The sequence below is a fragment of the Neltuma alba genome, unplaced genomic scaffold (genome assembly GCF_004799145.2).
Source record: "Neltuma alba isolate B1F8T4 unplaced genomic scaffold, ASM479914v2 tig00011524_pilon, whole genome shotgun sequence".
Taxonomy (NCBI): Eukaryota; Viridiplantae; Streptophyta; class Magnoliopsida; order Fabales; family Fabaceae; genus Neltuma; species Neltuma alba.
In genome coordinates this window covers 80,614-107,638 of record NW_021636190.1, presented here as the reverse complement: position 1 = coordinate 107,638, position 27,025 = coordinate 80,614, and the positions used below count along the sequence as shown (strand labels likewise).

Genomic DNA, 27,025 nt, shown 5'->3' with positions numbered 1-27,025 from the left:
GCAAATGGGTATGGAACAGAATGTGTGTAGAGCAAAATATGAAGCCTAATAAAAAGGCCCCGCACTCAGTCAGTCACTCCCAGTCCTATGAAAGGCTAAACCTCTAGAGGGATTATGTACCTTAAAAAACTCGAACTTTTTGTTTTGCTTATGTTGTTTCAGGGAAAGTGCGTAGTGGTTTTGTATGGGAAGAGTTGTCAGTTGGCTCTTCAGGTGAAGGAACAGTCACATGTTAATGTAAGGCGGGAACACAAGTTCAGATCCTGGGCTTGTATTATTAAATTTAACACGATATGTTGAAGCTGGTAATTTCGTCTTTTTGTATATTTTTTTGTAATTGTATAATCTACACGTTTATATCTATGATAAGAAAATTATAATGAATCAAGTTATTTAGAGGACATGAATAACATGATTTTTATTTGCCAAGCCACATCAAGACCACACTAATTAATACTTCCTTTGATTCTTAGCATAAGATTTTTTTTTTTTATTTTGGTTTTAAATATAAGATTTCAATCTACTTTGTTTTTTATATTTATCTATTTTTTTTAAGATAGTCTTTGTAATATACTACTTTCAATCCTAAATATAAGAACTAGTTGACTAATTTGAGTAAATTAATAAAATTAGTTAAGTTAATTATTTGTAATAAATATGTATTGTCTTTTCTAAAATATCATTGCTAATCAACTTTATTAGATAAAATTATCATTATTAAAAATAATATTTTGAAAAAAAGATGAATAAATATAAGAAACAAAATAGATTAAAGTTTTATATTTATAATTAAAAATAAAAATTAAATAAAATTTTATATTAAAAATAAAAGATACTCCTCCGGTCCTTATTATAAGACCCAATTTGATTTTTTATTTGGTCCTAATTATAAGACCCAATCCATTTGTTTCTTATATTTATGTATTTTTTCCAAGATAATCCTTCTAATAATGATAGTTTTAGCCAATATACTTAATTAGTAAGGATATTTTAAGAATGACAACACTTATTTATTATAAATAACCAATTTAACTTACTTCCTTAATCTCCTCAAATAAATCAATTGGGTCTTATAATTAGGACCGGAGGAGTAGTATAATAATTAAATAATCTGGGCAAGGAAGAGCACCTGTGAAAAAGGGCACACGTCTCAATGGTCACGGATCATAGGCTGTCTGGCCGAGGTTGTACCATCTTAGTGTGATCCTATTAAGCGGAGTTGATGAAAATGGTTTTCTTGTTTATTAATGTATATCGAAATTAATGAAGCAGTGTGCGGCTCACGGGCATCTGACATTTTTCACTCATAATTAGTGATAAATTATGGCCATTAACATATAATATATCTTTCAAGTTTCACTTGGTCAGTCGTGTCATTATGACCCCATTAGCGGCACTAATCGTCTTTGTCATTAGGTTCTTGTCTCTTCATGGGGGAAAAAACCCCGGAAAAAACTAATTAATTAGCTCTTTTTATTAATATAATATCCAGGTTTTAAAGTTCTAGTGATCAGAAAGCTTGTCCCAAAGTGTTTTTACTTTTTTTTTTTTAATGATTAGTCAGAAAGCAGTTTAGTTCCACTGTATCAGTTAATATTAATATTAATCAGAGAAGTTTGATTATTTATTTCATATTTTTCATTTACATTTAATTTTTAAAGTGGTCCCTATATAACTTAATTAGATGATTGGGAGAATCATGTTGAACAAGGAAAATATAAGAATATTTAGCCTAAAATGCCTTAAAATACGAAATTATTATGAAAGACCAAATCAATAAAAACACATCCAAAGTGACTCATATACCTTCATTATCACATGCCCATCCCCTCACTGCCTTGCATAGTTATTCTTGCCCATCTCTCATTCCAAAAACCAAAAGTTTTAATGTGGCTACTTACAAGGTCCTTTTTCAATTGATTCTCCTTATTTTCCAGGTGATACGAACTTGCCATTGCTAAGAAACCATTGGGTCTCTTGTAACTCATCCTACTCTTGCACTCTAGTCTTTAATGCAAAAGCCACTTAATTAATTTAAGTAAATTAAAAAGATTTAAGTAAATTACTTAATTCTAATAAATATCACATATTGACATGATCTACCTAAAATATTTATATGTAACATAAAAATTATAAGGTTAAAATGCACCTAATATCTTAAAATATTTTTTCAGATACGTCCATTAAAATATTTTGTGATATATCTAATATTTTAAAATAATTTTACCTATACGCCCAAAACCAACTTTATAAGTAGCCTCCACATACAGTGGAGGAGTAATGTATTACTCTCATTCCATATACAGACGGCTCGTCCCCTCGCCAAATCAGAGGCCACTGGGTCCACACCGTCCAGTGGTTATGGCAAAAGCCTTCTGGGCCTTCTGGGCCGAAATAGTTTGTCTGGATGAGCCATGCTTTGGGCTTGCTGGTAAGGACCCAACTTTTCTTTTCCGAGTATATAGTTATATTATTAACATTAACACCACAAATAATAAACTTTTTCTCTGAGTTTGACTTATTTAATATTCCATTCTTAATATAAGGCTTAATTGAATAATTTAAAAAAAAATAAAAAAACTTAAAAATTACTTAGCTTATGTTGCATTATCTCTTAAAAAATAGTTGTATATATCATTAGATTATATATTAGTTTATAAGTTGAGTAAATTAATTTTAAAGATTGATAAATATAATAATTTAAAGTAATTTATTGAACCTCTTTTAATCTTCTCAAAGTTGTTAACTATATCTTATATTAAGAAATGGATGTGGTATTAATAAATAAAATTGTTACATGCACATACAAGCATATCAAGACTACTTTTGTTATTATGCAGGGGGGTTTCCTTTCTAGCATATCAATATCCACTGATGTGATGCGTTTAGGACAAATAGGACTTAATATAAGTACTTTCATATAAGACGAAATAATTTTTTTTTAAATACTTATTTCATATTTAGTAAATCATGATTTACAAATTGCTTTTAAATACTTAGAATCGTGACTTAAAACAAGCACTGATATTGCTATGCAAGCCAAGCCCAACAGTGTTTTGAGGGGAACATTAGTGTCTTGTTTTTGCTTGTTCTATGCGGCTCACTTGGCAATGTTTTCTCGGTGAAGCCGACGAGGCCTGTTTTCCAGTAGGAGTCCAGAATCAGAGTATCCTCTCCTGATTGAACGGTTTGATTAAATTATTGCCAATGACCAATATGGGAACATGCCGAGGAGGAAGATACTTAGATCTTGGGAAGTTGGGAGTTGACCTTATTCATATCTTTGTGCGTTGACTGCTGATAACTGGGCATAACACTTGAAATACCAGCTAGAGATTGAATTGGAGTGAAAATAAAAGAGCTAAAAAAAAATATAAAAATTCATATGGACAGATGCCAACAGATTGAGATTACAAGTGACATCAAATTGGTCATTTCCTATGAGAGAAAATTCCGTGCTTTTTTTCCCATAAAAATTTCATGCTGTTAGACTATAAGATGATTGACAGTTGCTTGAATTTTTAATTTAAAAAGAGGGACAGACCTTGGGCAGCATAAGAAAAAAGACGTGATTTATGATGAGAAAAGTTTTTTTTTAAAAGAAAAGGTTTGAAATAAGTAGACTTTTTTTCATAACAGAAGGTTGAATGCAGCAAGGAAAGAAGCAACGTCTCTGTGAGGATCTGGGCCAGGCTGGACTGTGGAGGGAGGGTCAAGTGCCATTGGAGCACCTTCTTCAATAAATGAAAAGCCTCTACAGCAATTCATCATCTTTTTTTTAAAAAGTCGACCTTTTTCCGCCCTGTTTCTCCTCCCACTAGTAAAGCCAACCCACCCCCAACCCCACTTTTTTCTCCCTTAATTAACAATTACAATAAATTCGCGTTGTTGCTTTTTTCCCAGTAATAAATATCAACTCAAAATGAAACAGGCATAACTTGTCCTTTTTAAAATTATTGTCGACGGCTTCAAACTGGGGCTAACTCAAACAGCCACACCGCGAGAAACGCGGTTGTCCTGTAGCACACAAGCATGCCGTAAAACTGTTGCCAATTGCGATTAATTTTTTAGTGTCTTCTCCACTCTTCTTCTATCTTCCCACTGTACAGCTTAAAAAGTTCAGTGATCTAAACCACGAAAAAACCCACCTACCAGGTACCTGCATATACTGTCATTCCCATTTTTGTACCCAAAAATATAAAGAAGCAGAAAGGAGAGGGAAGCTTTTTGGAAGATAATGCTTGCATCTGTAGCTGAACCAGAAGCAGAGGATGAGGAGCTCAACCTGAATCTCCTGTTCAATGGCAAACTCTAAGTTTATCTTCTCCTTCTTCTTCCTCCTCCTCCTTGTTGCCATTTCATCTGGAGGTAATTCCCGAGAAATCTTCATCCTTTTCTGTAATTTATCATTCCCTTGTTCTTAATTGCTTTCTGGGTTTCGCAGCTCGCCAAGATAACGTGCCATTTGTGGGTTTTAACATTGGTACTGACGTTTCGAATCTGCTTTCGCCGTCCGACCTCGTCGCCTTTCTTCAACTTCAGAAGATAACCCATGTTCGGCTGTACGATGCCGACCCGGACACCCTCAAAGCTTTGGCTAGAACTAATATTCGGGTCGTTGTCGGCGTACCCAACAACCAGCTCCTCGCAATCGGATCTTCCAACACCACTGCCATCTCCTGGATCAAGCGAAACATCGTCGCTTACTACCCCGCTACTCTCGTCACCGGAATTTCCGTCGGCGACGAGGTCCTGACTACCATACCCTCTTCGGCCCCCATTCTTCTTCCCGCGATTCAGTCCCTCTATGATGCCCTCGTCGCTTCGAATCTCCATAACCAGATCACGATTTCCACCCCTCACGCTGCTTCGATCATTTTGGATCCTTTTCCTCCGTCGCAAGCTTTCTTCAATCAAAGCCTCGTCTCTGTTATCCTTCCTCTGCTTCAGTTTCTTTCCAAGACCGGCTCGCCATTGATGATGAATTTGTACCCTTACTATGTGTTTATGCAGAACAGAAAGGTGGTTCCTCTGGACAATTCATTGTTTAAACCGTTGACGCCATCCAAGGAAATGGTCGACCCCAATACTCTGCTTCACTATACCAATGTTCTAGACGCCATGATTGACGCTGCTTATTTCTCCATGAAGAATTTGAATGTCACAGACGTGGTGGTTTTGGTCACAGAAACAGGGTGGCCTTCAAAGGGTGACTCCAAAGAACCTTACGCTACAAAAGACAACGCAGACACCTACAATTCCAACCTAATCAAGCATGTTTATGATCGCAGTGGGACCCCTTTACACCCAGAAACGACTTCAAGTGTGTATATATACGAATTGTTCAACGAAGATTTGAGGTCTCCACCGTTGTCGGAGGCGAATTGGGGCTTGTTTTACGGTAACACTACGCCGGCTTATCTGCTTCATGTGTCGGGAATTGGGTCTTTTCTGGCGAACGATACGACGAACCAGACATACTGTGTAGCCATGGATGGGGTTGATTCGAAGACATTGCAGGCGGCTCTGGATTGGGCGTGTGGACCTGGAAGAGCAAATTGCTCGGAGATACAACCTGGGGAAGCCTGTTATTATCCAAATAATGTGAAGAATCATGCTTCTTACGCGTTTGATAGCTATTATCAGAATCAAGGCAAGGCTGCTGGGTCCTGTGACTTCAAAGGAGTCGCCATGATCACAACCACTAACCCCGGTAAGTGATTCTTCAAGATCTCAACTTTCTTTGAATTTCGCTATCAAACTTGATCCTCAATCATAATGTCTTGTTAAAATGCTACTTGAGAGCTCATGATGAGTAATGACCCCAATACTTATTGCCAAAATCAGTTGCTCTCGTGGGACGAACATCACACCAATTGAAAGACAACATTGCTTAGTTCTAAAACTGAGCAACAAAATCGAACCTTTTCTAAAACTTGAAATTCATTTTACTTTGTGTTTGGGTTTGAAAAGGGATGTTAGTTAAAAGTTTATAGTAACTACGAAGTTTAATTTCTTCAAGCACCGACAGAATCTTGGAGAGGCACTCAAGTTTTGGTCCTACTATGATGTGAATATGGAAAATAAGAGAAGACTGATAATTGCACTGTCTTGTTGGATTACACTAGCAGAGATTCTTTACTGTGTTTTCTAGATTTCCTTCATTTAGTTGTCAGATTTTATGATATTAAATATTATTCACTTGCTGGCGGTATTGTTTCTTTCTTCCAACCCTGATACAAGTATCATATGCGTATGCCACCTTACATGAGATAATGCGTGAATCATACCAAAATGGGCTCCACAGTTTTCAAATTTCTATGTTTTCCCTTTTGTTGTTACTGATCAAGTAATGTTTTCCCCCCCTTTTTAACTGTTCTTCTGGGGACTACCATTGCAGGTCACGGGAGCTGTCTATTTCCAGGAAGGTGAGAATCAACCATACTAATATAATGAATATGTAAATGAGATAAAATCTGTGTAGAGATTGATTGCTGTGTGATTGTGTATTATGCAGTAAAACTTTGACGAACAAGACAAAGCAAGTGGTGAACTCTACACAGTTGAGCAGTGGAGGAAATAGGTTAAGAAGCTTTAGGAGTATCAGATTAAGTGCTATTAAACAAGGCTTGCACATTTTCTTGGTTTTTGTACTTCCCACTTTCTTCTTATTATTCCTTTTGTAATGTGCCAATCAGAGCGCCAAATAATTCAATTTCTTTTTTAGGGCTAGAGTTATTGAGAGTAATAATTTTTGTAGGCCGAAACATAGATTTTCTTGGGGGGTTGGAGAGTAGGGTCAGTAATATATATGTTTGTTGGGTTTTATTTAATTACCATGTGGATTTCTCTTATAGCATACCATGTAACATGAGACACGGACAATAATACGAAGGGCAGATTAACTTTCGGTTTAGATGTAGTGCTCCTCTGGTTCTTAATTAAAAATTAATTAACTGATTAAAGTAGATTAAGAATTCTAGTTAAATTAGTTAACATGAGACTTGGCTATCTTACACACCAAACATTCTTAATTTTCAAAACTACAACAATAACAATGATATTTATCAAATCTATATGATGACTCACCAGCAAACAAGCCCGTTGCACATACTTCCCACTCTGAACTTTATATTTCTGTAATCATTACATTGCAATAATAAGTAAAGTGATCGAAATGAACGGGTTTGCTTCACCTTAAATCAAATAAAGGTAAAAAGAGAAGATATTGAGATGACCGATCACTTGCTTTATTTCTTAAAAAAACTGTGCTTTTGTGTGTTGGGTAAAAAGAACGGGTGATATGCTGTTGAACCATCAATCCAAAAGAATAAAGCTTTTCCTCCCCTGAAAAGATGCTAAAAAGACATCCTCACGATAATAACCAATTGATATGCTTGGGGGTGTGATATTATTATTTATTAATATAAAATTAAATAAGTCAAACTCAAACAAATTTTTTCATTATTTGTGTTGGGACAATAATAAGTACTTGACCAGGGAAAACATTGGAACATACTTTTTCCCCGTTAATGGGGTGTACTAGTCGGTGATTTAAAAAAAAGAAAAGAAATATTAGTCTTAAGCGCCACACAACTCAAATTATTAAAAAAAGGTGGTTTAAAATTATCAAAATACTCCCATGTTTCATACGCCTCCGGTCCTTATTATAAGACCCAATTTGACTTTTTATTTGGTCCTAATTATAAGACCCAATCCATTTTCTCTCTTATATTTATGTATTTTTTTTCAAGATAATCCTTCTAATAATGATAGTTTTAGCCAATATACTTAATTAGCAAAGATATTTTAGGAATAACAACACTTATTTATTATAAATAACCAACTTAACTTACTTCCTTAATCTCCTCAAATAAGTCAATTGGGTCTTATAATTAGGACCGGAGGAGTATCATTTAATTATAAATGGTTCATGTCATAGAAATATCTAAGAATCAAACACAACCACCCACTCACCCCCCCCAAAAAAGACAAAAAGACCAAAAAAAAAAAAAGGGAAGGATCCCCGTTGCTCTCAACCACCGTAAGGACTAAGGATGATAACTTTTTTTTTTGGGGTTGTGACCATGCAAAAGAATCGTACTTGGTTCCGTATAAAAACCATTGACAATATTCGAAGTTCTTAATAAGTGGGATCATATTCGAACTAGGGTCCAAAACAAAAAAAGAAAGGATCACATTCGAACAAGTTTAGCACTAGCTGAACCGGTGAATCCAATAATTTTTTTAAATAAACCAAAACAACTAGCATTAGCTGAACGCAATGATTTTGTTTTTTTACTAGAAACTGCCAGAACGAGTCTTGGCATGGAACAATAATAGAATTGAGATTCATTGACCAGAACGATGCACGGGGATTAGATTCTTATTTTACAAAAATGGTTAATGTTCAAATATTAAAAAACTATTCACAACAAATATTTCCGATTAGCTTCCTTGCGAGCAAGAAATAAATTCTTTCTCCGTCCCCGATGTTTTTATGTTTGGAAAATGCCGAAGTGATTACCATAACCACGATGTCTCTAACGTTAATATCAAACAATAGGTCCGTTTGCACCGGCGATTAGAAAAGTAGATTTTGAAAAAATAAATTGGGTAAAAATTAAATTGGATAAGCTAAAATGTGATTGGATTGGAGTTCAGAAAACTAGTTTGTAAAAATGAAATTGATAAAAAGTTGTTTGAGTTATGATTGGGTAAAAGTAAGTTTGTTTATAAAATTATCAAAATAGCTATAAGTTTTAATAAATAATAAAACATTATTAAAAAATAATTTTTCCAAATTATTTATAAGCTCATGTTGATCTCATATATTTTCTTTTATTATTTGTTATTTATTATAAGGATATATTTGAAAATAAAAATATATTTCTAGGAGTATATTTAAAAACGAAAGTATATTTTTAACTTATTTATTACTTTCAACTAATTTTAATTGATTTTTTGTTATCTACAAATTAGTTATTTGAGGCTTATAATAAGAAACAAGAGGGTGTTTGGCTCCTTTAAAAAGTGCTTTAAAAAAATACTTTTTCTCAAATCAAGATAAACTCTTTCATATATTTACTTCGTATATTATAAAAGCATTTTTAAAATCATGATTTTAACTCTATCCAAACACCCCCAAATGAAATAATAAATTTCTTATTCTCTCTCTATGTTTCAAAAGTTATAAGTCATAAGCTATAAATTATAAATTGTTAATTTTAGCTTATAATTTATTATAGCTTTTCATACAAAAACCAAATTGTTCAATTGCTAAGCCAAACAGCACAAATTCTTCAATTGGGCTTATGCTTTTTTAAAAAATTCCTTGTTGCCCTCCCAACGCTTGGCCAAACAGGCCGAATATCTAATTAGATAATGCTGTAATTGTCTATTACCATTGGCGTATGAACAGTCATGCAATCAATCCTCAGAATTTTTAACACTCACCTTTCCTCCAGCAAGTTTGCGCATTTTGACGTTACAAAAGGCGGGGGTAAGTAGAGCCGTAGCGGTAATTCAACTTTGCGTCTATACAAAGAAATTTGGTAAACCAACTTCAGTTTGTAAGTTTCCTAGTAGAGCAAGAAGGGAGGGGCGTAACAATGACCGTTTATTTAGAAAGCAGCAATAATCTTCTCTTCACAGGATCCTTGCTACAATCGAACACTGCAAGAAAGAGAACTCCTCTAAAAATATACATAAACAGATAACCCAATTTCTTTCGCTAAATTTGAGTCAAAACTTGCCCTTCCCACATCATCACTAGTCACCAAAAATTCTGAATGGACGATCATGAATGCTATACGAGGTAAACTTGTCCATATACTTTTGCTTGAATTGAAAACCCAAACAATCAACGGTTTATTGATTGCTTGATTTATATTTCATCATCGCAGGGCATTGACGAAGGCCAACAATGAATCAACGTCTCTCTTCTCAGAAGGATATTTAATTGGCCGAGAAGAATGTTTTGGGAAGAACAGTATCGTGGGAAAGCTTCCTAGCTCCAATTGTTGTTTTGCAAAATCCTTGTGCTCTCCATCTGATCTGAACTTACCAACCTTAATCCCTGATCCTTCTAGCTTATCAGCCAAGTCAACATAAGATTCCTCCATGGCCTGTCAAAATTCGGGAAAAAAAACTATCAGATGATGAATGCTTCATTCTAATTTCTAAAACAACCCGTGTAAGATAGATTTTAATATAATGGAATGTTTTGGGAACAAAGTATACCTGGCAGAAGGGGCACCATGGTGCATAAAGCACAACAAGCCATGGCTCTTTTCGGTTCTCCAATTTGACCAGATTCTCAATTCCAGTCCTGCTCAAGTTGACCACACTCTGGGAGTTAAAAATGTCACCCACCGTGGCATTTGCATGGGCAGTGCCATTTTCATTCCCACCATGGTGGGCAGCATCTTCCTGTTTGATATTTCCTTTGTGAAGACCACACTCCTTGGCTTTGGCATCTTCCCACCACCATCTTCCCTCCCTTTCATGTTGCCCAGGTAAAACTGGCCTTGTGCATGGCTCACAACCAATTGAAACGTATCCTTGTGAATGCAATGCATTAACAGGCACATTCATGGTCCTAAGGAAGTTCCATATGTCATGACCTTTCACGTTAGCCACTGGGTTCCACTTTACCAGGCTACCGATTCCACCATCCAGACCTTCAAAAACTGGATCAACCTGAACAACAGGGATCTCGGACCTTGTTCCGGGAGATTGATCTTTCCTCTGCCCAGTGATCCATGCCCTGAGGCCCTTAAGGGCCCTCCTCAAGGGTCTTACTTTCCTCACTCGGCAGCACTCTTGGTGCCCATCCTCATAGAATGAGAAGAGTCCCTTACTTCTTACTAATGCCTGAACCTCAACGGCATCAGGGAACATGTACTCGATATGAATATTATAATGCTTCTCAACTGCATCAAAGAGCCTATAAGTTTCTGGGTTTAGTCTCCCGGTATCCAGACTGAACACCCTAAAGGGGCGACCCGTTAAATGGGCGTACTCAATTAAAGCTACGTCTTCAGCACCACTGCAAAAGCAAAGCTTATCATTACAATCTAGATAAAAGATTGGGAGGTTCTGTAATTACATGGATTTATAAGCATCTGCGGGGTTCAAACAGTAACCACATATTTGTTTGGAAACAGAAGACAAGATATGGATCTTAGGTAGATATGAAACTACTTCATGGAAAAGAGATAACTCATTCACCAAGAAAAAGTTGCGCATTTTTATCTCAATTTTGACTAAGATCAGTTGTTGTCAGTAGAATTTAGATCGCAAAAAAGAATTTTTATTAGCGTGGCTACTTCAACAAGGTAGCAAGTTTTGACTTTAACTGTCATGAAAGATAACGTATAAAGTTAATTTTCAGAAGGAATTGACATGATCAGAGCGCAGAACAAAAAACGACATTATTCATCAAGAGACGGACAATTTTTGGAAAAGTCACACTTGAAAGGATCGTAATAGCTACCTGAAAGCAATAGCTATATCGTTGCCAAATTGTTCCAAGGCCTTATCCATTATCTCAAGAGGGGAAGCATTTTCAAGGTCTGAAGCCAATTGCTCATAATCTAACTCTACTTGCTCATCTACCTCTGCAAATCACGCAGAGAAAATCGTCAGCACATTCAAATTGGTTAAAGCTGGTTTCCACAAGCAATCATCTCCCGTAAAGAATAAAATTTTCATTGAAAATTACGAATAAATTTACACCACAAGACAAGTACCAGGAGCAAAGGTAGCTGCTGCTAGGGGCACAACTGAATCCTTCCGTTGAGGTTCAGCGCATACGGGTTTCACCAGGCCGTGCCTGTGCGACAAATTCACAGCTCCGGATGAAGCATGTGGTTTATCCAAAATATGAAAGGAGCCAAATTGCGAGGCTGAAAATGAAAATTAACGCATTAGAACCCAACATTACGCATCTAACCTATAAAAACTTACAACACTAAGGAGCGATTGATTCCGAAAATGACGAAAAATGATTCAAACCTTTAAGGTCAGAGGAAGAACTGAAACGCGGGAAACTGGAATTAGAAACCGCGGTTGAAGAAGAAGAGGTAACAGCAAGCGCCATGATTAGAGACCTTTGGAATCTAAAGCAACTAATTGCAATTAGTGTTCTTGGCAATGAGCGGCAAGGGCGGGCGTCTATAAAAAGGAGGAGGAGAGCAAACTCGGCCAAGAGGAAATTTGAGGTTCATTGAACCTGGACGCAATTTTGGGATAGATGCTTGCGCTCACGTGGCGATGGGGCATTGGTTGAGAGGAAACCCATGGCTCATGGCTTCCGTCAGGTCAGGTCAGGCGGCGAGGTTTGAGGCTGCAAGAGCCGCTCTCTCGTTTCCCGGATTCTTCTACGGTGCTGCACCCTCCTTTATTAATCAGATGTTGATTGATTGATGATTGATGATAATTTTTTAATGTTAGAGAGAATTATTAAGAATGATTTCTTTTTGGGAATAAGATGAAGAGTTAAATAATATTATACGTGACTACAATTTGAAAAACCCTCCCTCATGTTCTTAACCTGATGAGTGAAGTATTCTATTTTATTTTAAATATAATATTTTAATTTATTTTTTGTTAAATAAAATTTATCATATTTATCATATTTATTATTTTAAACTAATTTATTTAACTTATAAATGGACATAAAATTTAATGTTATATATTATCTTCCATTCTTAATATAAGAGCTATTTTGACTTTTAATTTAGTTTTAAATATAATACATAATCAATTTTGTCTCTTATATATATATTTTTTAAGGTAGCCTTTAGAGTTGTTGCATATGTTAAAAGTTTTGTGGTAGTGCTATCTAATATGTTTGATTAGTAAAGATATTTTAGAAAAGACAATACTTATTTATTATAAATAACTAACTTAACTAACTTTCTTAATCTGTTCAAATTAGTCAGTCAACTCTTATATTAAAGTTTCGAGATAATATTATTTTAGAAATGTTACATTTATTAATCTATTCAAATTAATTAAATAGTTGTAATATTAAAAATTAAATGTTAGTAGTATAACATTACTACATTAGCCAAGAGAGGAGGTAATTTTATGATAACAATAAATGAGAGTTAATTGTTATGTTGGAGATCAAGAGTGACGAGAAATAATGATGGTTTTACCCCGATCCTAAATATAATAGCTAATTGACTAATTTGAATAGATTAAAAAATAAGTTAAATTAGTTGTTTATAATAAATAGGAATCAAATTTATTAACTAAAACTATCATTATTAAAAAAATTATTTTTTTTAAAAAAATTGAGGTATTATATTTAAAATAAAAATAAAAATTAGTATATTAAAAAGTGATGGCAGTATTGGCCAAGTGTGGTTGTGTTGCAATCCATTTCATATATTTTTTTGACTTTCTCCGTCCTTTTTGTTGGAAGCTTATGATCATCTTGTGGTTCAAAGAAGCACGGGTCGCCGACACCGACGGCCTCAAATTCTACGCTTTCCTTATTTCGCGTAATTCAAACTGATAGTTCATTTTTTTGGTGAAAATTGATAGCTAAGTTTTCCTCGTAGAGTAAAATGAATATGTTTTAATATAAACAAGAGTTGGCGATAAATACGTATATTCAAGAACAAAATGGACAGAATTTAAAATGGAAGGAAGACGTGTGATGATCATTGAAAATCACTGGCCAAAAAAATCATTTGAAAATAAATGACAAAATAATTTGGCAAAATGACCTAATTTTGATAAATTTATTATTGAATAATATTTTTCCTAAGCACTGGCGACGGCGGCTGATGGTAAAAGTTTTTTTTTTTAATGCAACGGTAGTTAGATTATTTCAAAAAAGTTAATTTCACAAAAATTTTATAAGCTTTATTAGAATTAGGCTATTTGGCGAGATCATTTTGTCATTTACTCATATATTTTTCTCCCCATCTAGAAGGAGAATAACCGCGAACAAGAATGAGGATAAAGAAAAAGCTTTTTTGTTGTTTTTTTAAATGTAGATAATCTCATTTAAAATATTATTAGATACTAAATATAAGGGTTTTTCATTTAGACAAAAAAGAGTTAACCTTTGGAAAAACCCTCAGGTGAAAAAGTACTAAAAAAAAAAGAAGAAGAAAGAAAAAAACCCTTGAGGAGCCCAAAGGGCGGACAAAGACACTTGCACAAGCGACAAAATTCCTTTTTTTTTGGTGATGAAAGCGACAAAATTCTTAGATCCCCCAAAAACTCAACTCGCGCACAAGAGAACATGCCAGTAACTGCGATTCCATTCTCCCTTGTTGCTTTCAACTTTCCACTTGTTTTCCAAATATGCTATCTCTGGTTTTTAATACGAGATTCTGTTTGATTTTCATTTTGATCATAAATATAAGATTTCAATTTATTTTATTTTTTATATTTATTTATTTATTTTTTAAGGTAGTCCTTCTAATAATTATAATTCTAACCAATATAGTTGATTATTAAAGATATTTAAAAAAAAACAACATATATTTATTATAAATAATTAACTTAACTTCTTTCCTTAATCTCCACAAATTAGTCAATTGGGTTTTATAATTAGGATCGGTAGTATAAAATTCTTCTACTATTATATCTTCACCTGAATATGTTTGATTGGCTTATTCATTATATCATATCAATACCAAATTATTGCCTTTAAGATTCCTAACACATTAACACCTATTAAGTTGTAGGGATATTTTAATTGTTGATATTTACTTACCCCATTCTTAATATCAGAACTAAATAAAAAGTTTATAAATATTAAAAAAATTAGTTAAACTGATTATTTGTAACAAATATATTAAAACTATTCTCTTGAATTATGTGGATCGAAACAGCATCTTGATTGATATTCCCCTTATGCGCACAACCAACAGGTATACTTTACACACACAAAAATATAAATTTAAGATGCAAAGTAAATTGAGATCCTATTGTTTAGAATTAAGGTGAATTCCTTATCCGGCTCCTATATTTAGAATCATAGGTAGTATTAATCTTTTTTCTTGCACCACCGTGACCTTTCGTTTAAAAAAAAAAAATAATTCCTTACATAGTAATTTGAAATTAATAACTTTTGATTTAGCATATAAGATTTACAATAAACAATTACAAATAGTGTGACTTGTTTTCAAGCATCCCCTTCTCAAATTACTAATGTAACAAGAAAAGTGATCAAGATTCAAACGTTAGGAGTTCCAACTAAGCGTTATTTTTTACTACCTCCGGTCATAATTATAAGACCCAGTTGACTTATTTGAGGAGATTAAAGAAGTAAGTTAAGTTAGTTATTTGTAATAAATAAGTGTTGTCATTCCTAAAATATTCTTGCTAATTAAGTGTATTGGCTAGAACTATCATTATTAAAAGGACTATCTTTGAAAAAAATACATAAATATGAGAGAAAAAATGGATTGGAGTCTTATAATTAGAACCAAACAAAAAGTCAAATGGGGTTTTATATTAAAGACCGGAGGTAGTATTAATCGTTACTTGTCATTCCAATAATTGTCTTGGCGCAAAAGTTACAATAATTGTTGGGCGAGAAGAATGGTCATGTACAACTACTAAACTACTCCTCCGGTCCTTAATATAAGACCCATTTAACTAATTTGATTAGATTAAGAAAGTTAGGTAAGTTAGTTAATTATAAGAAAATTGACACATTTTTCCTAAAACACCATAATCATCTTTCTTAATACCCCTCTCTCTCTTTTACTTAATTATAGTTGATGGAGTATCTATAGGGGTAATTTAGAGAAAATTGATAAATATGAGAAATGGGTCTTATATTTAAGACAAAAACCAACTTAAAAATTGAGTCCTATATTAAGGGCCGGAGGAGTACCATAATATTTGGTGGCACAAAAATAAACTATTAAACATTTACCATTACATATTAAATGAATCAGATTCCTTAGAACAAATACGGGTCATAAGAAAAAGAAAGAACCCAATAAGGAGGAATTTAAAAAAAAAAAAAAAGGTTCCCGAGACAAACATTGAGAGCGAAACAACTGTTCCAAAGATTCCATTTTAGTTGATCCCATAAAAAGAAAAATCTGTTTTACACACATCCCTCGGATTCTAAATATAAAACTGTATATAAGAGTTTTATATTTATGACCGAAAAAATACATTGATTGATTATTAGGAGAATCGCAAAAGAAGCTTAAGATTATTAAATCTCAAATTAGGTCTGGTCATAATAACACGTTTTTGAAAAAATTCTTTATTTGGGATTTAGTTTGTGGGTTCTCCCTTGATTATTTGATTAATATAATTAAATGCTGTTATAAAAAAATTACCATGATGAACATTCATGTTGGTCACTTGCGTTTTTTTCTTCTTGTTTCCATTTTTTTTACGCTGAGAGTTAAAATATCAAGTACATGGAAATTAAAATTCCCCGATTGCAACCATTCTTTATTGAAAATATATGTATTATCCTACAAATGAAGTTTGGTTTAGCGACTGAAGCCAAGTTCTTATAGGAATTTAAAAATCTAAATCAATGCTCTAAATTAAAAGCCATATGTATAAACTTTCTACCTTCTCTATCAGCTTTTACGCCTTGTATTACAACTATGATGATGCCCCGAAGACAAAGCAGAAAGCAGCTCCACAAGGGACTATGAAGAAACTGGAAAACTCTGTAAGGGTATTGGTTCCACTTCACTCTGATTCAGAAACATCTGATGGTAATGGCTTTTGCCCAGATCAGTAAAATTTACAGCATATACTTCTTCTACTCCTTGTTCAGGCATTCAGCCTCAATCATACTGTATCCATAGGATAACAACCAAGAACACGAAGAAAACTTGCAAATTCCTGAAATAAAAAAAATACGACCATTTAAGTTACAGATTAAGTTAATATAGTCACATTTCAAGACTGACAGGAACTAATTGCAGTTAAAAGTTACCACTTAAATCATTCAATGATTATGTTTTCTTTTTTACATAGATGGAGCACAAGAATTTAACATAGCAAAAAAGTTACAGCTTTGCAGAGCTTTTTCAGCTGTCATGCTGATTGCTGATTCCTGATTCCTCAGCAACAACTTACCACATGCTTTTGGTTCAAGCATGAAGCAGGAGTTTTAATCTGTCAGTTTCTGTGATTGTGAATCTCTGGTTTAACCATAAACTTCGTCAAATTGAACGCTACAACCTTGGAAGATAAGAGGCAGACAAATTTATTCTCTACGTTATATGTTGGTCAAGGACATCCAGCACTTGCACCATTAATACCCGAAAATGGGAGGACATACAGGAGTAAATATAGATAATTCTTGATCAATTAAAAGTCAAATATCCTCACCCAGGTTTAAGAGGGGTGATAGGATTGCAAAGAGTAGACCACAAAGTAAATTTCATGGACAAGCTGAAAAGTTTTGGCAATTGGAATGGAATGTAGAAAAATGACAAGATTTGACATAAATGATACAAGTCCCTACATGAAACCAAAAATGAATTCTGAGCCTCCAGGATATAAAAGGCTGACCTGTAATTGTCCTAAAGCAAATTGTGCACGAGGTTCTGCCATAGAAGCTTCAAAGTCGATGTAGAAGAGGTAGTCAAAGTACCTGCCACCAAAAAAGTTGAATCATATACCAGAATCATTAGATCATATTCATAAAGTAAGACCAATGCCCAGTCTCTTAACACTTATTTCTTTCATATTTCTGAACCAAGTAGTTAGAAATATAATTTTTCCACCCAAGAGTAAACCCTTGTTATCGTTACAATCTAGTATTTGAGTAAATAAAGTGACCTAATGATCTACAAATCATGAACTCCCTCAAATTCCTTCCATCTCAAGTTATATAGTCCACCTCATCCTCCCATTTTGTCTTCATAAAGGCTGGTCGGTTATGCATCACTAATCACTGCATCTGAACTCAAAATCTAAATACTTAATTCTACTGTCAAAAATCAAAATTATGGGGCAAAAATCTACTACTAACCTGGCTCTCCCTTGATTTGAATCATCAACCACCCTCAATGGACGTTGCAGCTGTGGACGACTCTCTATCTGAAATTACACCAGGAACATGTGTAACTGGAGTGAATGAGCGTTTCAAAACTGAAGCTCAAAATAGGAAAACCAGTTTCTTTTATATGGCTGACCTTTGATAAATTAATGTCCCTCAAAGCAAAAACTGCCAAAGCTTTGAAAAGGACACCGGGACCTTCTTCCAGACTGAAAACAATACTAGTCTGAAGGGGGAAAAGTCATGAATTCATCAGAAGTTCATATAAATGCACATATCAAAAACTAATTCTCTTACCTTATGACGTCTGTCAGTTCCTGGAATTACAGGCTCCCTTGCAAGGATCAGAAAACGTGAAATATTATCATCATCATCCTAGATAGACGGCAAATTGTCAGCACTCAGTTCAATTTTTGACCTCGCTATTACTACACATGCTTTTAATAAAAATTAGGAAAAACACAACTTCTAGTCCTTAAAGTTTTAGCCAATTAGCAATTTAGCCTTTGTGTTTTAATTGGTATTAATCTGATCCCTATGGCAGTATGGCTTCAAAATATCAAATAAATGGTCCTCATGCTTTATAAGTCACAACTCAAAAATATACTTTCCGATTTATGATACATGCCACAATTTGATTATTCTGGTTGAGATATTTAAGTATTCCACAAACAATCAGCAAATTTTATATCAAGATGATTCCGAAATTGAAAAATTCAATGGAGAAAAAGGATCAGCAAAGAAAAAAGGGAGGCAAAATTAAGAAGAAATTGGGCTTGCTTTTCCCTGGTGCTTCAGTTCTTGAGAATATAAGCTTCCATTATGACAGGGAAAAAACGGAAGGATGATTAGGTATTCGCAAAACGGCACCAAAAAAATTGAAATAGAACGTTAAAGTAGTTCCATAATTAAAATGTAAATGCTATGCCAAAGGATGAATGCCATGTTATCAACTTCCTTGCAGAACCCAATCCAATAGTGGGAAAATTATAATGTCTTGTTCATTCCAGATGGGCAAGTGTGATGATAGCTCGTTTTAAGAGATCACAAACAGCATGTAGAAAACAATTAAATAATTAAATGGCATCCAGTTAAATTATAAGCTAGAAACACAAACGATAGTTTTGAATATTTTCCATGAAGAGCCAACTGCCAAATCAAGTTCAAATGATATGGCATCTAATACACTTGTATGCAAAAAAAGCATGTTCTAATGTAAGAAAAGCATCCCTTCAGACCATACATTCTGGGAGCCTGCTCTTCCAAAACCTGTAAATAAAGTCTAACCTGGACATTTTCTGCAAGAATGTTTAGGCCATAAAGTTTGGCAGCTCTGGCACTTGCAATAGCTCCAGTGTCTCTAATTCCATTGGAGGCCACTGTCTGTTCAAGCATCCTAAGTGTTAGGTCATATTGTTCGATAATACGGGTAATTTTTGCTTTCAATGGCCCATAAAAAATTTTGGTATTGTACCCGAGCAGCCCCAGCTGTATCAGGTGAACCAACTTTGATAACATGTAAGTTGTTAAGCATCACCTCGCATTGAGCCAGAGCCTGCATGCCAGGGAAAAAATGCCTAAAAATTGAAATACCTATACTCGAGTATTTTGTTATCAACAGCAAAGGTAATCTCTTTTCACAATAAAATTGGCTGTTTAAAAGTCTGTGAACCATAGACCTTGTTTAGAAATGAAACACTGAGATTGGCAAGTATTTCAATTGAAAAATTACTATCACGCAGAAGAACAATGAAGAAAACCTAATTGATCTAATCCAATAAACTGTACTACTTGATATAGCTGGGATCTTAAAGCATGAAACTAGGTGCCCCTATAGTGTGATCAAAATAGGAAGCATTATGCATGGTCAAGTCCCACTCTATCAAATGGAAAAGAAAGGGGGATATAGTGAAAATAACAGCTAACCTGAGGATGACTCACAACACGTTTGAGCTCCTCCGTTTTCACACCAGGCAAGCCTAAGAGGCAGTGATTAACTTGCAACTGCACCTCTCCAACAATGTGCAGCCTATGGCGAAGAAGCAAATCATAATTACGGTGGATGCTTCCACCAACAGAATTCTCAATGGGTAGAACAGCTTTATCCACTATCCATAACTCAACTGCCTGCAGAAAGGAATATAATATCAATACAACAACAGTGATTAGTGAGGGTATCAATTAGAGAGATAGAGAAATAAGGAACAAGTATGAAAACCTTGAATGCAACTTCAAATTCATCACATGGAACAGTCTCACATTTTGGATATGCCTTCAAAGCTGCATCCTCACTATATGCCCCAGGAAGGCCCTAAATGAAGCATTTGCCAAGTTAGCAATGGTTGCAATAATGACATGGATCTTCTAATTGAAAAGGAATTAGCGAGCATAATATACATACCTGATATGCAACACGCACCTTTGATCCATCACTTGGAGAAGAAGAAACGTCATTAGCTGTCAATGGCTCTGCAAATAGAGTAATTCCATGATCATTCACAAGGTAAGCCACAACAAGGAAATTGTTCAAATCACTTATTGGTAGCACAGCATGTGTATACTGTATTCATTATTATACAATCATTTTGTTACTGTGCATGCATGCATGACTGCATGGTGATTAGTGAATTTAGATAATTAGGGCATAAAACTGTAGACTCACATGATTTCTAAACCTATTCATTTAACTTCAAAAATCAAGCTTGACGAAACCTGGCATAATCCAAATTACATATTACATGGAGAATACAATTGTAGTTAGCCAAAGTATCCCATAATCGATTGGTTGCATGGGCTCAAAGATTATAAAATTGAAATTTGCCACTGTGATCAAATTCATAACTTAAAACAACAATGAGCTGAGTTGATCCTATTGCATCTTGTCAAGAACTTTGACAGCAACTATGAGGAAAATCCAGATAGCATAACCATTATGACTCAGATTACCAAAATGAATCCACAAGCAATGTAAATGGTTAAACATGAACAAAATTTAGTGTTGTGCAACACACTAAATGTTTCGGATAAAGAATTTGTGTTTGGTTGTGGCATGTATCTTTGTCTATCATATACAAGAAGAAAAAATAGCATCACAACAAAGCTTTCTTTTTGGTTTAGTTTTCGCTTCCAAATACTTGATTCAACAGACGATGAAGGAACGTAGCAGAACAACAAAGAATAAGTGGGAGAGAGAGCACAAAGTTCAGAACATGAGGCATTAGGCCCTCCCCCACCCACCCGGTTGGGGAAAAACAAAAACAGATTTTCAATGTTCCTGTCCCTTAAAGTCCCATCTGCATGATTCAGATCTTCTTTTAGTCAGAAGGACTTTTCTTCCATCATCATATGTCAGTTATCAACAGATAAAGAGATGAGGAAAAAGTCATCAGCTGAGAGCATGCAAGAGGGTTGAAAGAAAACTACAATTAGTTATCTACGTGCAACATTATTACTCTTGCATGGGTTTTTGTCAATGATCACCTCAGTTCAAAAGATTATGCTGTTAAAAAAGGTGCAAACGAAGAATACCTCACAATACCTTAGGCTAAAACTCAATGAGGGCAAGCGATGATAGAACCCCCGGTCAGTTGCTCATAAGGCTCTAATACCATATAGTACTTCAATTAAAAGTTCAAATTGTTCGGTGGAGGGCTATAAATAGTTTTACTATAATCAAACAATTTAAACCACAGGAAAGTCCTCGAATATCCTTATAAGAGAATTTAGAGGTTAAAATAAGTTCACTAGCAAAAGGAATCAGTTCAATGCTGGTACCATGCGAGTATCCTATGGGCGAACATATTCATGTGATTAAACATGACATGCTTTGACGTCCTAAGGAATTCCTTCATTCAAGTACAAAATTATATGCAAAACGAAAACTATTTTTCACAATGGTCCCCAAATGTTAATTCCAGATATGCTGGTCAATATTCGCGGCTGTCCATGAAGAACGAGGAATCAGAAAAATCATTCTCTGCACGCCATTAAAGCTTGAAAATTGGAATTGCTAAAGCTCATTGTAGGAAACACCGAACAGATATAACTCACTAGGAAGCAGGTTTAAATCCTTGTGAAACCCCTTGGAGTCATTTTCATGAGCCCCGTCACTGGGCCCAGAAATTTTAACCACCGGCATAGTTGGTTTCTCATCTTCAACAGGAGTCGTAGCTCTCTGAGCTAAAACAGCCAAACAACAGCATTCCCATTTGCGGCATTTCCCAAAGTCACCTCTCAAATTCACAATCTGTCCAGAATTACCCGAATGGGGATTTGCAACACCCAATTGAGGAGCTTGAGAACAACTCCAGATGGAAACACCCTTCAGAGCCATGAGAAAATTCAGCCTGCGAAGCCTTACAACAAGGTCACAGGGAAGTCAGCAAAGTCTAAATCCATAAAAATGTCTGTAGTAGGTGAAGAATTAGTAGGTGAGATTCGGTAATTCTCAGCATGACATTGTCAAGGAATTGGAGAAGCAAGATAATGGTGGCGTTTGGACCCCACTTTAAGTAACGCAAGTCAGGAGGAACAAGTTTCTGGGAATTTGACAATGAGATCGAACATCGTTCCTGGGGATAAAAGAATAGAAATTTATTAGCAGGGGAGAGAAAAAATCAGGCAGATGAACAAAATGTAAGCTAGTCAGCCATACAAGTTTTCTTGAACGAGAAGAATGAAACCGAAGCTGTTTTGTACTTTGGAGTGGGAGAGACAGACACACAAACAGAACGATGGAAGGCACGAGTAATCTGAGTCGTTGAAACTAACTTGGAATGTTACTCCCTCGATCCTTTTATTTTTACAAGATGTTTTGTTGTAATAAGGGATAGAAGTTGGTCAATTTTTCATTTTTCTCCCAACCAGATTCTTTTTGCCCAGTCCTAATCAATTAATGAAGACTTATTTCTAAACTATAGTTAATGTTTTCTACAACTTCCAGGGAGTTAGGGGTAAAATGATTTGACTGTGAAAAATACGATACAATCAGGGGGGGAAAAAGGTTTTAGGAGACTTCTTATAAAATTAAATTAGACAGAAGAGATATTTAATAATAAAAAGTTGTCTTAATCTGCCAAAAAAATAATAGAAAGTTGTTTTAAAAAAATTATACAACATATGTTTTTTGTTATGATTCATACATTGATTATACCCTTCTCTAAGATTTGAATGCACAGCTTATAATTTTAAAAAAGGCATTTAGTGTTTGTTAGGCTACAAAATCTCCACATATATAGTTGTGATTTATGGGGTAGGAATGGTGTGTTATGGTTTAATCTAAATTTTGGCCCAAAAAAAGATATAACTTTCAATATATAAGTTGTTTTAGCAAAATATATACACACACACTTCTATGATCATAGTCACTTCTAACATATATATAAAAAAACTTAAACTTTATTAATTCTATTTTAAAATTTGACAACTTTTCAGTTTTATCCCTATTTAATATATATTATATATCGTATAAACAAAATCAACACTATAATAAATGAAAGGTAAAATTATACATCCATACAAAAAAAATTTTCTTAGTGTCCTATAAATAGAACAAAAAAATATCTTGTCTCTCTGCCCTATAAATAGGACCAGAGAGGTAGTATGTGATTTTCTTTCTCACGAGTAGTATCTGCAACAATTTAAATTATTCAATTGTAGGATCTTTTGAAATACTACCTCCGGTCGTAATATAAAAGTTAGTTGATTAATTTGAATAGATTAAGAAAATAAGTTAAGTTAATTATTTGTAAAAAATAAATATTATTTTTCATAAGATATCTTTGTAAGTCAAATTTATTAGCTAAAATTACTATTATTATAAAAACTATCTTAAGAAAATACTCCTCCGGTCCTTATTATAAGACCCCATTTGACTTTTTATTTGGTCTTAATTATAAGACCCCAATCCATTTTGTCTCTTATATTTATGCATTTTTTTCCAAGATAATCCTTCTAATAATGATAGTTTTAGCCAATATACTTAATTAGCAAGGATATTTTAAGAATGATAACACTTATTTATTATAAATAACCAACTTAACTTACTTACTTAATCTCCTCGAATAAGTCAATTGGGTCTTATAATTAGGACCGGAGGAGTAGATCAATATGAAAGATAAAATGAATTGAGATCTTATATTTAAAATTAAAATAAAAATCAAATAATATTTTATATGAAGGATTAGTATAATACTTTTTTCCCCCTTCTAGAGAGAGAGCACAGGTCCAAGAGTATTAATTTGGACCGCACTAATTTCGGGAAAAACGGCGAGCTATAAATGGGGCTCCTCTGTCCAGCAACTAATAACTTCCTTAGCATGGTACTTATCTGGTATTTTCAGTATATTTGTTTCATACAAATTAAAAAAACTTTAAATTTCATCGGTTCTCATTTAAAATTAGTTAAATATAATAAATAGATTAAAAATATATTTTTATTTTTAAATATACTCCTATAATAAATAAGAAAATTGATGAAAAAGAATGTGTAAAAAAATGTTATAAGAAAGAAATAATTAAGGATAATATTAGAAAAAATATATTAAATATTAAAACAAATCTAAATTAAAACTTATAAAATAAACTACATTTTCTTTTAAACTTGAAGCTTATAAATAGCATCAGAGTATTGCTATAACCCAAGTCACATATTTTTTATTGATAAAATAAAAAATATAACTTATAACTAGCACGAGCTTGACCCTTTTTGAAGCTTTTTAATCCTTAGCTTGAAATTTTTTTCCCCCTTTTCCATGTAATGCATAGATTAGGCAAAATAACTTGCTGGTGATAATCGCACTGAATACCTACTCTGAACAACAACAAAAAATAATAATAATTTCACTGAATAAAATGGGGTTGATTCCATTAAACAAAATTGATTGTTGGAACCATACACCTCAAGTTAAGTTAGAAAAGTTTTTTTTTTAAAAAAAAAAATTAAGTATGGACGAAACCATCTAAATTAGACTACACATGTCACAATGCTAAAGTAGTGTATGACTTATGAGATTCAGTTCCCCAAAAAAATGACAATAACGTGCCGTTCTCCAAATTTGCTAGTGGCGGTAGGTAAGGGATGTGACTCACCATAGAAAAAGAACAGAAATATTATATTCCTCTGTACAAAGTGTAGAAATTAATTAATTAATTTAAATAAATTAAGAATATTATTTAAATTAATTAACATGATATGTTTTTTCTGAAAACTCTAAATATTTTTTTTAATTCTCCCCCTCTTCTTATATTTGATTATTGTTAAGAAAATATCAATAGGATTAATTTAAAAAAATTAATAAATATATAAAATAGATTTTACATACAGGACCAACATCAAGTTTTAATTATGTCCTACATTAAGAACTGAAGGAGTGTAATTATCGGTGGGTGCTTTCTTTGATTAGTCTAATAATATATATTCTATGAAAGTGGGTTAAAATATTAAAATAAATACATTTTTATGTTGATGTAAAATCATATATACACCCAAAAATGCAATGATGTACTAACTTCTAAATAGATTTTAAAAAAAAAATCTACTCTATCAGAGTTGCAAATAAAATTATATGAGAAATACTATACGGCTCTTTTGAAAGGGTGGCTCTTTTCTTTATCCTGTCGTTTTGTTTGTAATCTGCTTCAAATCCTCTCGAGGTTGCTTATATTTGTTTTTTTTATATTAATGCTAAGCAATAGTAATTAATAATGATGGTCTGGAGATGGCGATCTACTTAAAAGTGTTAATGATGGGCCTAATCATGCATTTTATGCAAGGGAATGATGAAAAGTGAATTTTTACAATGGAGGGATTCAAATCAACCCAATGAACCTTTCAATATTAGAAAAGCAAAGAAGTCTAATTCAAGAAATGGACACCTCACTGGTGTCTCTCACATTAGCTTCATGATTTTAGATTGAGGGGTTCAACGAAAATGCCATATTTCCCACATTTGCTATTGGGACGTGACACGGACTTCATTTTATCCCTTTTCATATTAATAATCCTATCTTAAATTTTAATAACTTTTCAACTTTATTTATATTTAATATACACTTTATCAAAGTAAAAGGTTTACACAAAAATAAATGGATGACAAGAGTGTACATTGAAATAAAAATATTTAATTATGTGACTCATAAATATGGAAAAAAATTCTTTTTTTGTCTTATAAATAGGGCTAAAAAAATATAGGATATGATAGTTTGAAAATTACAGTATTATTCAAAACGGGAACGGCAAGTATCATTGTAAGTTTTCGTGTAGATTGGTATAGGATTTATAGCAAAGCTCACCATTTACACGTCGCAAATGATGAGTTGCCAAGATATTTGAAGTTTAAGTGTTCTGCTTTGAGATCATTTAGGATATCTAAACGGACAAAAGAGCGGGTTGAGTGTCTTGTGATGTGCGGCAAACTTAAAATAGTTGAAAGGTTCACCTACATCATCCACTTGGCAATTAAAAAGGGTCAATCACCTCAAAGCCCCTCTGAGAGGAATCAAATTACACTCATTACGTTTTTTTCTAACAAGATAAAATGACCTGTTTTATACAATCAAAACTAAATTACTCCTCCAATTCTAAATATAAAAACTAGACCAGCAGAGACAGGAGCCGAGAATGAAGAAGCATAAACCTTTTTTTAAAATAAAAAAATTTAAATGAAGTGGGTTTCGTTGAGGACCAATGATATGCTTTTAAACATAAAAAGCATTTATAGATTGCCCATCAATAAGATTCATATATTGACAGTGAAATTCAAACTTACGATGCTATAGGTTATAAACTGATTTTTTACTAACTAGACTAACTTTTTTTTTTTGGGTACAAAAATTGGTGTAGAAGTATAAGCTAATTCAACGGATCACTTGGTTATCCCAAAAAAGCAGAAAGAATTCGGAGTTCGTGACCCGCCGAAGCCCAGTATGGCTTGGGCCTCAGTTTTCGCCCATCCATTTGTTGGGCTTCATTTTCTGGGTCTTTTGAGCCCATCCACGAAGAAGCTT

General features: G+C 33.7%; 3 protein-coding genes across 4 annotated transcripts; 1 reads left to right on the top strand and 2 right to left on the bottom strand.

Annotated features, from left to right (window-relative positions):
- Positions 1–294: 294 nt before the first annotated feature.
- Positions 295–6,916, top strand: LOC114714621 (glucan endo-1,3-beta-glucosidase 1-like). 2 transcript variants are annotated; one of them, XM_028899368.1, is made up of 5 exons: positions 295–305; positions 4,119–4,368; positions 4,445–5,713; positions 6,401–6,428; positions 6,518–6,916. In XM_028899368.1, exons 2-5 carry the CDS (start codon positions 4,302–4,304, stop codon positions 6,684–6,686), a joined length of 1,533 nt encoding a protein of 510 aa, XP_028755201.1. In that variant the 5' UTR covers positions 295–305; positions 4,119–4,301; the 3' UTR covers positions 6,687–6,916. The 2 variants fall into 2 exon arrangements, with proteins under 2 accessions (XP_028755201.1, XP_028755200.1); XM_028899367.1 differs by lacking the exon at positions 295–305 and having other exon boundaries at positions 4,015–4,368.
- Positions 6,917–9,419: 2,503 nt separating this feature from the next.
- LOC114714687 (5'-adenylylsulfate reductase 3, chloroplastic-like) lies at positions 9,420–12,150 on the bottom strand. The gene is made up of 5 exons (XM_028899446.1): positions 12,019–12,150; positions 11,754–11,909; positions 11,498–11,621; positions 10,243–11,050; positions 9,420–10,127 (listed from the first exon to the last, which is right to left on the bottom strand). The coding sequence occupies exons 1-5, from the start codon at positions 12,101–12,103 to the stop codon at positions 9,897–9,899; spliced, it is 1,404 nt and encodes a 467-aa protein (XP_028755279.1). The 5' UTR covers positions 12,104–12,150; the 3' UTR covers positions 9,420–9,896.
- Positions 12,151–17,907: 5,757 nt separating this feature from the next.
- On the bottom strand, positions 17,908–22,527 carry LOC114714648 (arogenate dehydratase/prephenate dehydratase 1, chloroplastic-like). Its single transcript, XM_028899408.1, has 10 exons — positions 22,070–22,527; positions 20,421–20,488; positions 20,238–20,330; positions 19,946–20,146; positions 19,494–19,574; positions 19,307–19,402; positions 18,317–18,394; positions 18,156–18,245; positions 17,993–18,060; positions 17,908–17,920 (listed from the first exon to the last, which is right to left on the bottom strand). The coding sequence occupies exons 1-10, from the start codon at positions 22,350–22,352 to the stop codon at positions 17,908–17,910; spliced, it is 1,071 nt and encodes a 356-aa protein (XP_028755241.1). The 5' UTR covers positions 22,353–22,527.
- Between the last annotated feature and the right edge of the window lie 4,498 nt (positions 22,528–27,025).